Here is a 12,980-nt window from a genome sequence, read left to right as displayed (position 1 = left end):
AGAATTCCAGAAGTGGGGCTGAGGGCCCATCCTCTCAATCTCGGTGTGCTGGTGGCAGTTTGGAGGGTTGGAACAGCTCAGCTCAGGGGTGGAAGTGTCTTTGTGCAATCCTGTTCTCAGTCCTGCCCTTGTGAGAGCAGCTGGGCAGTGTGTACCAAAGGACAGTCACCTGGAGGTGGCACTGAGGGACTTGGGAGGGAGCAGAGAAAACAAGGCCTGTAGTGGATTCATGCCTTAGGCTCAGTGCTGAATTTTCCAAAGGAAATGGGGAGAGTTGTGCTCACAATGCAGCTATCCTTAGCCAAACACCCCTTCTGTTTGCACAGCCCTGTTCCACAGACAGATCTTTACAAACACACTGCAATTCCTCCCCTGCTCTGGGCTGCCTGGCACCTCCTGTGTTTGCTCCAGAGTTGTTCCTGTCTCTTCTCCAACTACTGTAATTATGGCACTTTCAGGTGGGAAATAAGCAGATTTAGTGCAGCCTCCCTAATGCTTTGCTTTTGGTGACTTTCATCTTACTGAGCTATGGAATGAAATGGAAGTGGTGCACACAAAAATGCATGTTTTTTTTAATTAAAGTTGTATGGGCAAGAGCCTCAAGGAGTTGGTATGAGAGTTGCTGGTGTTCTTCCCTGGCATTAAACTAGATCAATTATCTGACTCTGGAGTCAGAGCAGCCTTGCCCAGCAATGCCAGCATGCTGGGGCCATTTTCCTGAGTGGTATCTTGCTCAGCTGCAGTCAAAATGCCTGATTTAGCCAGAAATTAATAGTGGGAGTTTCCAGCCAATTGTGGCAAATGCAGGTGAGATGGTGTGTAAATTATGGAGTGTAAATTATGGTGTGGATATGGGGCTGTGCAAGGCCAGGAGACCAGGAATAATCCAGGAAAAGCAGATGTGAGGGCCCTGTGCCTTTCTCCTGTTCCTAGAAGAATGGAATAGGACACTTGGGGAATGCCTTTGAGTCAGCTCTGCTGTTCTGAGGGCCTGGCTCATGAAAACGAACTACAGAGCTGTCCCAGCTCCTCACTCCATCTCTTGGTCCCATTTACCTTTGTACATCAGGAGCCATCTGACATTAAAATACTCCAGTGGAGATGTGCTGGGAAGTGCAGGATGGCATGGAGGACAAATCAGACCTGAAAAGGACAGCTGTGGCAGTAACCTTGCCCTGGGCTGCCAAAGCTGGAGACGAGCTGGCTGTGGCTGGCTCCAGCAACTCTCATTCACTGGTGGGTTTAGATACATTTTTTTGTTATTTTTAAGAAAAAACCATGACTGCATAGTGTGTGCTTCATCCCCTCCCCAGGGACAGCTCAATAAACTGCCCCTTGTCTGTGCTAGTTGTTAAAGTTTCAGGAGGTGTTAAAAAAACCCAACAAACCCCCACAAACACTCTACTAGCAGCAGAGCTTATGAGCTCCTGCAGCTGCATGTGAGGTTCTCTTATGGAAATAAATAAAATTAAAAAAAAAAATTTCCAAAGCCGCAGACTTCGATCTGGAAGCTGAGCTGGACACAGCATTATTTTTAAACAAGCCACCCTTCAAAGGCTGCTTCTCCCTTTGGAAAAGGGTGGTGTTGGTTGTTTATTTTCCCTTCCAGGAGGTTTTGCAAGGCAAAATGTTTCTCAGAACAGTCCCAGCTCTCCCAAGGGGCGGGGTCTCACCCAGCGCTGTGCTTGGAGCCGACTCACTGTGGGACAGCCCGGGGCCCTCTGTGTGCTGGTGGCAGCAGTGACAGCCACAAGGCTGCTGGCAGAGAGGACAGGCAGCAGCACACGCCTGTGCAGGCTTTATATGGGGACAGCAACCTCCCAGCCCAAAGCTTCCATTAAGGGGGAGGAGACTCAAGTCAAGTCTACTCGAGTTTGGAGTAGGGCTGGTGATCCCTGCCGGATATTCAGCAGCACACTCAGCTTCAAAAGACCTTAATCTGGTTAGGAGCAGCATAAAGCAGCAATTAGCACATTGCTGATGAGCAGCTCAAAGGAGCTGCTGGAGAGCAGGATTTCATTACCCAGCCAGCCCATCTTCTCCCAAGCAGCAGGCAGCTTTTGTTACTCAGACTTGGAAAATTTTCTGGAGTTGGAGCACCAGTGAACCATGAAACTCCCTTTGATGGTTTGTTGTGGGGTCACCAGTGTTTTCCCAAGCACAGAGACTCAGCTCAGGCAGGCATTAAGGGCATCCTGCCTTCCCCAGGGTATCCACCTTCACTAAATGGGACTGGCCCTGTCAGGGTGACTCCAAACACCCAGCACTGCTGACAGTGAAAACCACTCCCAGCCCTTCCCATCTCAGAGACTCTTGTTTTAAATGTCCAAGTTTCTTTATTAACCTGAGTATAACAAATATAACATGTACACAGTATAAAAATGAACACAGAACCTGACAGGTGTACAGGTACAACACAAATACATGAACTATACAACGACCAGTTCATTGAATGATAATATATTAAGCATTTCATTGCTTGGAAAAAGCAAGTTTTGATCATAAAAATTGTATTCTTTACCACTGAAATTATACAAAGTACATTCAATACTGAAAAGTGACTCAACGGAGCAGGACCAAGGCATGGCCTGGCTGCTTAGTGTTACCTTGGGCCAGGACTGTACAAAATGAATCCAGACACTTTGCTGGGATGCATCTTAAGAACTTAGCAATTAAATTAAGAAGTACAAAGTGTTTCAGGGAGGGTATTCTTCTCTTAAAAGCATGTGGGACGTGCTTTTGGCAGGACCACCAGGCTCCGGCAGCATGCAGAGGGCGCAGCCTGGCACGGCTCTACGCGGGCTCCGAGTTGATGGGGGGCAGGTTTTGGTGCTTGAAGTACTGCACCACTTGCTGGGGCAGCTCTGCCAGCACAGCTTTGGCCAGGGTCTCCTTGGGGACCTGTGAGCCAAAGGGAACCAACACCAGTGTTAGGACAGCCACAGGGGACTGACTGAGCAAACATGGCTGGGCTGGCCCAGCTCCAGATCTTGGCATTTAATACCCACTAGAGTCTATTGATAGGCAGCATTTTATACACCAGAGATTATTATATTCTATACTACCCTCCCTCCAGGAGAGAATTCACTGGTACAGAGGAATAAAACATCCTGGGTAGGTCAGAAAAACAGGTGTGAGTGGCAGGAGGTGAAATAGAAAGACACTGATTAATTGCAGAGAAGGGGAAGATAAGCACAAGATCCTTCCTTGGCAATCAAACCCGTGCCAGCAACAGCCTCTGTCCCAGAGCTGTCTCCTGGATGATTGCAATGGACTCATCCCACAGAGGGGACGTGCAGGGCCAGTGCCACCATTGCCCCTTCCTACAGGGGATCAGGGGGCATGGGGCTCCTCCTCAGGACAATTCAGCACAAAGCCCTTGGTGTGTGGCACATCAGGGTGCTGGATGAGGCCTGAGTGGGAGTCACCATAACCAGCACAGGGCTGAGGCAAGGGGTGTGAGCCCAGAGCTGCCCCACCTGCTGCAGGAACCCAGGTCCTGCTCTGAGTCTCTGGTTTTTGCTCCCACCTGTCTGACCATGACAGGGGGTGGAGAAACACGGCAGGCTCAGGTGGAACCACTACAGAGCTGCAGAGCACAGCCACCCTCCCTGCAGTGCTGATTTATGTGATCCACACCACAGCATCCCTGAGGCTAAGACAGAGCAAGACAGGCAGGTACCTCTTGCCTCTACCTTGGCTGTTCCACTTGCAGGGTGATTTCCAGGTCTGGAAATCCATCCATTTTTTTTATCAACTGGGTTTTTTTTGTGTCAAATAATTAAACCATATATCCCTACATTATCCAAATCATGTGTCATCAATACACTTTCAATTAACCTTCCTCTATATTTCCTAGTATCAAAAACAATAACCAACTGTCATCATCACTCCACAACCACCCCCAAACAAACATAGAATTAACCCCAGAACTAATTTCCCCCCCCCCCAAAAAAACCAAACAAAAATACAAAGCATTATGATAAATCATCAACCAATCACCCACCAAATTTTATGTTCTTGTAGCTTATAAAAAGCATGACTGAAGATGGCAAGATGGCTGCCATACACACCCAAGAACAGAGACTTAGTCTTAACTTTAATGTTAGTTTTTGCTAGGTATATACATGCAAGTATCTGTGCTCCTGTGTAGATGCCCTGGACACCTTAATTAGGTAGATAGCCCATCTGCCCTGGGATCCTTCCCTGTGACAGTGTACACAGGGGTCTTATGTTGAAGGAAGAGACTAGGATTTGACTCCATATTTCAGAAAGTTTGATTTATTATTCTGTGATATATATTACATTAAAACTATACTAAAAGAATAGAAGAAAAGGTTCTCCTCTGAAGGCTAGCTAAGCTAAGAACAGAATCAGAAAGAATAACAAAGGCAGCTGTCTCAGACTCTCTGTCCGAGCCAGCTGGGCTGTGATTGGCCATTAATTATAAACATCTAAGATGGGCCAATCACAGATCCACCTGTTCCATTTCACAGCAGCAGATAACCATTGTTTATATTTTGCTCTTGAGGCCTCTCAGCTTCTCAGGAGGCAAATCTTAGGGAAAGGATTTTCATGAAAAGATGTCTGTGATGGATCCCTCCCTGGCAGCCAAGCCCATCTCCCCCAGGATGATCCCCCCTGGCAGCCCCACTCACGTTGCGGAAGTTGCGGAAGGGCACGAACTGCACGATGTCGCGCACGGCCTCCTCGCCCGTGTGCGAGCGCAGCACGCGGCTGTCCCCGTCCAGGAACTCCATGGCTGCAAAGTCAGCGTTGCCCACGCCCACGATGATGATGGACATGGGCAGCTTGGACGCCTGCACCACGGCATGCCTCGTCTCGTCCATGTCGCTGATCACCCCGTCCGTGATGATGAGAAGGATGAAGTATTGCTGCGGAGGGGAGGGCGCGGGGTCAGAGCCACTGGGATGCCAGTACAGATGTCGGAATTCAGGACATCCTTCCGGCTGTCCTCGATTGCCAAGACCCCTGTCAGGGGGCTCAGAGACCCTGGCACAGAGCCCAAGATGCCCCTGGTTCTGTTTATGACCCATGGAGCAAATTACCAACCTTATATGAGGATCTGCAAGCCACAAAAGTCTAAGTAGAACAATAATTAGTCACAGCAGGAAAAATTGATTTTTGAGGTTTTAAGAATAGGGGCTCAGGAGGCAAGATGGAAGAATTTAAGTGTGTCCAGCCTTTCTCCTTCTTCTTGGCCTCCATCTTCTGCTGTGATGCTGGCACTTTTAAATTGGTTTAGAGTAGAAGCTCACTGTCTAACATAAATGATAGGTATTGGGAAGGAATTGTAAATATTGTACACGTAGTTTTTAGTATAAAAAGATAACACTGGCCCGAGGGCAGGGGGAGTGCTTCTGTCTGTCCTGCTGAGTGGACCTTGGCAGGTCAGGAGAAAGAATTTTATAGATAAGAAACCATAAACAACCTTGAGACCGAAAGCTGAAGAGTTCTGACTCCTTATTCACCCACCAGGCCAAGAAAAAAGACTTTCTAATGTATCTCAAAGTCACTCTGACCAGCTAAAGTCCTGAGATACACCCTCACACTGCAGCCAGGGCTCACACATATCGAGGGGTGGCAGGGCCTCTGGGGGTCTGGGGGTCAGCTTCATCATTTCCCAGGCCAGCTGGCATTTCATGCCCTTCAGCAGAATCCAGAAATTCAGGTGTTCCTACCCCCTCTAGTTTTTGAAAGGTCTTAAACAAACAAACCAGCTCTCACTCCAAAATATTTTTCTGAATTACTGATTTACTGTACTTAATGATGCAAAACAAAATCAACTTCTAAACTGCACAGGATCTCTGTCAGGGCCAGGAGGAATTCAGGGTTGGGACAGGAGCCCAGCTGGGAAATGAAATCTCCCTCTGCCTGCACACAGTGGGGTGGTTTTTGGGATGCTCCCAACAACATCTCCCTGCTCTGAGGGGGATCATCTCCTGCATTGCACTGCCAGGCTCTGGGGCCATCCCACACTGCTCAGGGCTCCTGTCCAAAGCCATGGCTGTGGGATCCCCTGAGGGGATGCAGAGGATGTCAGCAAGCTGGGGGATGACAGAGCAGCAGTATTGGGAACTGCTCCCCTTCCCTTGGGAAAGGGCTGCTCCTGCAGAGCTGGGGAAGGATGGGCAGAGAGGGACAGATCCTGTCCTGCTGGACTCAGCTCTGCAAACCTGGAGCATGTGGACCCCCAAATTCCCATCTCCTCTGTCTCCAGGGAAAGTAATAGCCCAATTTTGGCACATTACGGAGCTTGTGTGTGCCGGAGAAATGACGAAAACAAGCACTTAAGAGCATTAAAGCCCTTTGTTCTTCTCCTCATTCTTTCCATTTCCTCTGAAAACCGCTAGTGCAGCATCCTGGAAAAGCAAAAGAAGGATTGCTGCCCCAAGCCTGTTTTTCTGGTCTTCCTCCAGCCCTCATTCCCTGAAACCTTCCTTAAGCTTCATCCACTCTTGATGATCTGCTAAACTCCAAGTACTAACAAGGCTGGGTAGAGCTTAAACACAACTGAGGACACTGGTGAGATTTTCCCAAGCTAGACCCTTCCCCACTCCAGCCCCTTTTGATGCATTAACCCTGCCTGCACAGTTTAATGTCCAGAGTTTAGTTTTTATCTAAATATGAATTTCTGAGAGCAAAACATGGTGAACCAGAAGTCTGCAGAGCAGGACTGCAAGATCTGAGTCTGGGGGACAAGACTAAATTTCAGGAGAAGACCTGCACTGGTCATAACTGGAAGCTGGACTTGAACCTCACCCCATGTGGGAACCAGCATGGGAGGAAGAGTATGAAACCTTGAGGGGAGCAGCTGATAATGACTTTCAACTGATTCTCCCTTTCCCTGCCTGGCCTCTCTCCTGGAAACATGGAAAGGGTTATTTCCCTTTGTTCCCTTTTTTTTTTTTCTGTGAAATCTGTAACAGGATCTCCCAGAAATGCTGGAAAGTATGCAGGAAAAGGGGTGGGGAGGCAGAGCTTGTCAAATGTTTATCACAACATAATTCAGAGGTCAAAAGAAGTAAGAGCTGATGCTGGGGATCAACCTCAAAGCCCGGGGGCTGCTTGGGGTGATGAAGCAAGGGACCAGGAGGCACTGCTGGAGAGCATCAGTGGGAGAGTCCCCAAGGAGCAGTGACAGTTTTGGTGGTGCCAGTAAATGACAGCAGGACAGGGGTGCTGGTGGCACCTCTGGGCTCCAGCTGCAATACTCAGCCCAGGGTGGCACCTCTGCCAAGCCACAATCAGAGCTGCTGGTGCACAGGGACCAGGCTAGGGGGTCCATCACACACCAACCAGCAGCACCTGCTTCCTTTCTCCTCCTTTTCTTGTTAAAATGGCTGATCCCTGCATCCACATGGGCTCTGGGATGATTCCCAATCCATTTGTTAATGATATCAGCAGGACTTGGAGGGATTAGGCAGCACTGAACAGCATGAGGTGAGAAAAGGGGAGGTTTGGATGCAGGAACCCTGCTGGAAAGGTGAGTTTTAATTCCCCAAAGCTTATTAATCCTTCCCCAAGAGCCAAGTGGTGTAACACCCCTCTGTCCCTCCCCCAGCCCCAGGATGTTTTAGTCTCCCATCCCTTACGAGCCGAGGGCTGTTTGTGATCTATGTTGCTATGGAAAAACTACGAGGATTTTTGGTTTTATTTGAAATGCTGGAAGCAGGCGAGAGCGGGAGGAAGAGGAGGGCAGGTTCAGGCAGCCACTCAGCACCAGGGGTGGCTTTGATGCACGAGCTGAAGAGGGGATGGAAGAGGAGAAGACCCCGGGGGAGTGAGATCCCTCATCAATAACGCTTTGTGCTGCCAAAAATCCACCCGAGCCAAGCCAGGCTTGCCTCTGACGGCACTATTAGTGCCCATTATTTAAAATCTCCCTTGATTAAACTATTAGTGCCAGCAGAGGGGTGCAATTTGCATATGATTAGTGCCTCTGCTCAGTGCTGAGCCCGTGGGCTCTCCCTCCCCCACTGACAACACAGAAAACGAAAAAATGAGGACCTGGATCTGTGCTGAATTAAAGCAAATTCAGTATTTCCTTACGCCTGGAGCTGGGAAGAGCAACAGCACTCACAGCAAGGCTGGGAAAGGTCCTCATGGGGAATAGGCTTTCAGTGTGATTCTGCTTTGCTCCAGGCAGGAATCAGGGAAGCTTTTACCCCAAAATCTCGTGCCATGCAACTGCTGATGGCCAAGCTGAGCTGTTTTGGCCAGCAAAAGCCAGGGGCCAGATCTGCCATCCTCCACGGGCAGCCTGCTGCCACAGGAACCCAAGGGAGCTCCATCTTGCAGACTCCAGATGCTCTTCACACCCCTAAGAGCACACCTTGGTCAGCACTGGCAAGGCTGGACCCGCAGACAAGGGAAAGACATGAAACCCAGCTCAGGGTTTGTGTTGCCCTGCCCAGAGCCACCAGGATTGCCACCAGATCATGGAATCTCACAGACTTACAGATGCAGTTTCCTGTTGGGTGGCTTGAGCTGCAAAACGAGCCACGTGGTTGATGATGGGAGAGAAGTTGGTGGGGCCGTAGAAGCGGATGTGGGGCAGGCAGGCAGAGTATGCTTGGACAATGCCCTCCACACCTTCAGGGAAAGCAGAGAAACAGGCATTGCAGAATGCCACAACTCAGGACCACAGCAAACCCAACCAGGAATCATTGGCTCATGCTGTCATGGAGCTGAAGTCAGAGCTATTCCCCCCACTTGCTGCCCGACTCATCCCAAATTCCTGAATATCCAAGCTTTGCTCTTCAGTCACTTTGTAGAGGGTCCTCAGACCTTCTGTGGTAGGGAAGCCCTCTAAGGACCCACAGTCAATGAAAGCATTCCTTGGGATTGTGAAAAAAATCTCAGAATCAGCCAAGGAGGAGGGGCAAAAAGAAAAGCAACTCCTGGTCTCTTAACATAACCAAAAACAGAGGGTCCATATAGCCCTAGTATAGGTAGCAGCCCTTAGCACTCAGGATTTGAGCAGTCCTTCAGCCATCACTGTGAGCAGCTATCAGCTGCTAAATGGAGCACTGAGTCTGAATTCCCCATCTGCTGAGCAGGCCTTGTGTTTCTTGTAGCCTTGCAGGGGGAGCAGACGGCTGGTAGGACACACCAGACAGCAGAGCGAAGGCGGATTTTACACAGTCTGAATCCAGCTGCAGCTTACCCTGGGCCTTCCTACACACCCCCAAATTTTCTGTGCTTTCCTCTGAGTGTGCCTTTAGTGTGTGCTCTGCTTCACCATTCATGTCTGTCCCTGAATATGCCTTGAAAAATCCCCATGATCACAGAATCATGGAATGATTCAGGTTGGAAGGGACCTTAGAGATCATCTAGTGCCAACCACGCTGGCATGGGTGGTGATGCCACCCAGCAGATCAGGTTGCTCAGGGCCTCATCCAACCTGGCCTTGAACACACCCAGGGATGAAGGAGTTACTGAAGAAATGCAGAGGAAGGACAGAAGGCACTGAAGGCATCTGAGGAGTCCTAAAGGCCTGGCAGATGCTTACCTGAACAGAATGGATTCCTGGGGTTGAAGTTAATGGCAAACTCATGCGATACCTGTGGAGAAGAAAAGACCCAAGTTAATTTGGAGGGCCAGTGCAGGGCAGCAGCTCACTAACAGTTCAGCTGATGCTGCAGGGCTGGTTTAAGCGTGATGCTCTCCTGGAGCAGAACCAGGTGGCCACAGAGTTATCCACACAACTGCTGGGTCAGTGACACTGCCCAGCCTTCTGCTACCCAAACAGCAAACACAAATGTGGTCAGGGCTGAGCAGCACTTGAGGAAGAACCAGTTCTTCAGTGCCCCCATCATGGAGCCTCCTGAAATTACCACACCAGACGTTCTTCCACAGTTATCACAGCAGGTCTGTCCACGTGGCTTCCTGCTGGCTGCCCAGAGGGGAAGCAGGCAGAAGGGATGCTCCCAGCCAGCTGTGCCATCTCACCAGTCACTAGGAGAAATTACTTCATCCTGCTGCAGGTTTTAATGAGAGAAAACTCAAACTCATCACAGGGAGTGCCAGTCCTGGCAGCATCTCCATTCCCCATCTCTCTGCACAAGGATGATGCAGCAGGAGGGAAGAAGAAACAGAGTGAGCTGTGCTGAAGACCTGGTCTGGCATGTCAGGTACAATGGCAAACCAGCAGGTGATTCACTTCATCCTCTGGCTCAGCATGAGGGTGAAAGGCAGTGTGGGAGAGGTGATGTGAAAGCTTGGGTGTGATGGACAGCAAATCCCAGCACAACCTGAGCTAGTTTTCATTGCCTATGACCCTTTGGCTTTCCCACCAGCTCCTTTCAAGCTTTCAGAGGGAGCTGGTTTTGCAAAAAGGTTTTGTGGCAAGAGCAGAGAGCCCTCACACCTTGATCTCTGGCTGGTGCACTGGACAGCAATTGCTTTGGACCTGTCTCAGCAGCACAGAAAGCTGAGCAGCCCAGCTGCAAGAGTGGGCTCCTGGCTTCCAGTATGAACCTTTCCAGTGCTGGTGTGGGTCAAGGGCCACCAGATATGTGGGTTAGACATTCCCCACTCTGCTCCCAGCAATTTAGGCACTCCAAGAAGCAAACAGACTCTCAGGAGCATCGAGGATGTGCAATTCCTCTCCCAGCACCTCTGAAAGTTGAAGGGGTGATTTGGGCCTTCAGGCCACCAGCTCAAGGCCTCTGAAACAAAAAGCTCCCACCCTGTTCGTGCCAGTGTTACAAAACAAGGATATTGTCTCCCTCTCGGAAGGGTGGAGGATTGCTGAGCTTTCCAGCAAGGGAATTGCTTTGGGACACACAAATTCCCAGTGCTGGCAGAAACGAGTGTCCTCCAGAGCTGTCTGAAGGCAGAGCCCGCCCGAGGCTGCGAATGCAACACGCGTCTGATTCAGACTTTCCAATTATGCTGGGCATTGTGTCCAAAACAGCAGAAACTGCTCTTACAAGAGGCTGTGGGGTGGGAAACAGCAACCAAACAAAAGCAAAGTCAACCAAAAGCCTTCCCCATGCTGCAGAGCTGATGGGCTGCCTGAGTGGTGACCAACCACAGCCTGCCCAGGTCTCCCCAGGCCTGCAGAGCACCCACACCACCAGGGTAGAGACAAACTGAATATATCACTGTGTTTTGCATACACCCCTTCTCACAGAAGCCTTCATTTTGGGCAATACACCCAAATTCAGTAATTCAGTTGACTTGTGGTTGTAAATGGGCTTGCTTTTTTTTAGAAGATGTTCAAAATTCTGTTATGAGTATTTATAGACAAGGCAGGCAGAAATATTTCCATGTTTTGCTCTGCAAAAGAGGGGTTTCTCTTTCTTTTAAGAAGCAATGAAATGGTTTCAAGCTGTGTTCCTCACTGTCTACAGAGCAGAACCCCTACATGGCAGAAATGCTGCAAAACCTCCTCTGGAGTTTTTATGAATTTTACATATCTATAAAAATACATATCTACATATACATATCTCCTAAAAAAAAATCAACAGGAGGGCTTCAAAACAACAAAAAAACTTAAAAGAAAGGATGTCATTCCCTCTTCAGCTTGTACTTTGAAAACAGTTTCTGTGGAGTCCAGCTAAATATACATGGAGCACCTACAGGTATCCCATTCCCCAGTAACTCACAGGGAGAAACTTTTGAACCACCCCAAACCTCACAGAGGGCTCTCCAGTGGTATCCCAGAAGGAATACCACTGCTGCCATGACTCAGTTTGCCTATATATATATATATATATATATAAAATAATAAAAAAATATATATGTATAAGGCAAAAGGATGGAAAGCCTTGGAGGTTTCACATCAGTCAAGCCACCAGCTTCCTTGAGCTGATCATATCTCCAAACCAGGTGACCGGTGTGGCTCCAACGTTTAGAATCCCCCTGTCTGCTGCTGCTTTGCCTTTGCTCATCCCCCAGAAAGCACAATCCATCTGCTCCCCTCTGCTCTTCCCTACTAGGAAGCCACTCAAGGCTTTCTACAGAGCTGTTACACGGCTACAAAGATGTTCTTTGACATTTCCAACGCGACTTTTGTGTGTGAAACATCTCGCTCCGACGGGCGCCGGAGAAGCGTTGGGGGAGCCATGGCAACGGGAGCACAAAGCACCATTTATACCTCTTGTGTCTCCTGGCAATCTTTGCTTGGGTCTGAGGGTCCCTGATTTCTGTCCATTGTCACACAGGGCACAGGATTTCATGAAGAGCTGCTGCTTTGGCTTTGGAATTACACAATGAGCCTTGACAGCCAAAAAATCATTAATGAGTGAGTGGAGCCAGTGATGCTTAGAGAGAGCTGGGGAGAGAGGAAGCCCCAAGCTGGAGAGGTGCAGGGAGATGCACCAGGGATGGCCCCACTGATAACATGAGACAAGTGATGGGCCATGGGTGACCTGTAGGCATGGCCCAAGCACCTGGGGAGGAAGAAGCTGCTCCCCACTGGGCTTTATTTGAGCTTAGAAATAATTCTGGGGAAAACAAGGTGTTTTTTCTGGTAGCTTTTACAGAGCATCTCCTAGCCCACAGGAGGCAGGTGCAGAGCCCCCAGCTCTCATCCTCAACCCAGTATCCACCTCCAGTCTTGCAGAAGGGCTGTTTCCAACCCAGCAATGCCCTTCCTGTGGGCACTGACTCACACACAGGATGCTCTCTGTGACAATCTCGAGCTGCTGTGCCCTTTCCATGCCTACTGCATTTGCCATTCCCATTTTTCTCCCCAAGTAACAAATCCCTGGCAGCAGCTGGCTCTTAGACCTTGGAAGCTGCTTACCTAGATTTTCCCAACAAAAGTGGTAAAGTGACAGACCAGAGACATTTGCAGGCCAAGGAGGATGAATCAGCTCCAAAGTGCACATGGAGGGATCTCCTTCTGTGGCTGGCAAACAGCAAGAGCTCCCACTTGAGTCATAGAAATTCTGGCTGCTGGGAGGGCAGGGAAAAGCACAAAGCCGGAGCAGGCAGGACATCCCCAG

General features: G+C 49.4%; 1 protein-coding gene across 4 annotated transcripts in view; it reads right to left on the bottom strand.

Annotated features, from left to right (window-relative positions):
- Window positions 1-2,268: 2,268 nt before the first annotated feature.
- CPNE2 (copine 2) overlaps window positions 2,269-12,980 on the bottom strand; it is a 46,153-nt gene continuing 35,441 nt past the window's right edge. For 3 of the 4 annotated variants that reach the window (XM_054269568.1, XM_054269571.1, XM_054269570.1), the window contains exons 13-16: window positions 9,536-9,587; window positions 8,483-8,616; window positions 4,659-4,895; window positions 2,270-2,901 (exon numbers count right to left, since the gene is read on the bottom strand). In XM_054269568.1, coding sequence (XP_054125543.1) covers window positions 2,794-2,901; window positions 4,659-4,895; window positions 8,483-8,616; window positions 9,536-9,587 — 531 coding nt within the window. In that variant the 3' untranslated portion in view covers window positions 2,270-2,793. Of the gene's footprint in view, window positions 2,902-4,658; window positions 4,896-8,482; window positions 8,617-9,535; window positions 9,588-12,980 lie in introns of all 4 variants that reach the window. The other variant, XM_054269567.1, reaches the window with a different exon arrangement.

This window comes from Melozone crissalis, unplaced genomic scaffold (assembly GCF_028551555.1).
Source record: "Melozone crissalis strain CALT ecotype California unplaced genomic scaffold, PUWL_Pcris_2 ptg000007l_1, whole genome shotgun sequence".
In the NCBI taxonomy this organism is placed as follows: domain Eukaryota; kingdom Metazoa; phylum Chordata; class Aves; order Passeriformes; family Passerellidae; genus Melozone; species Melozone crissalis.
The sequence above is the reverse complement of the archived record's forward strand: the minus strand, read 5'-3'. Positions and strand labels throughout refer to the sequence as shown.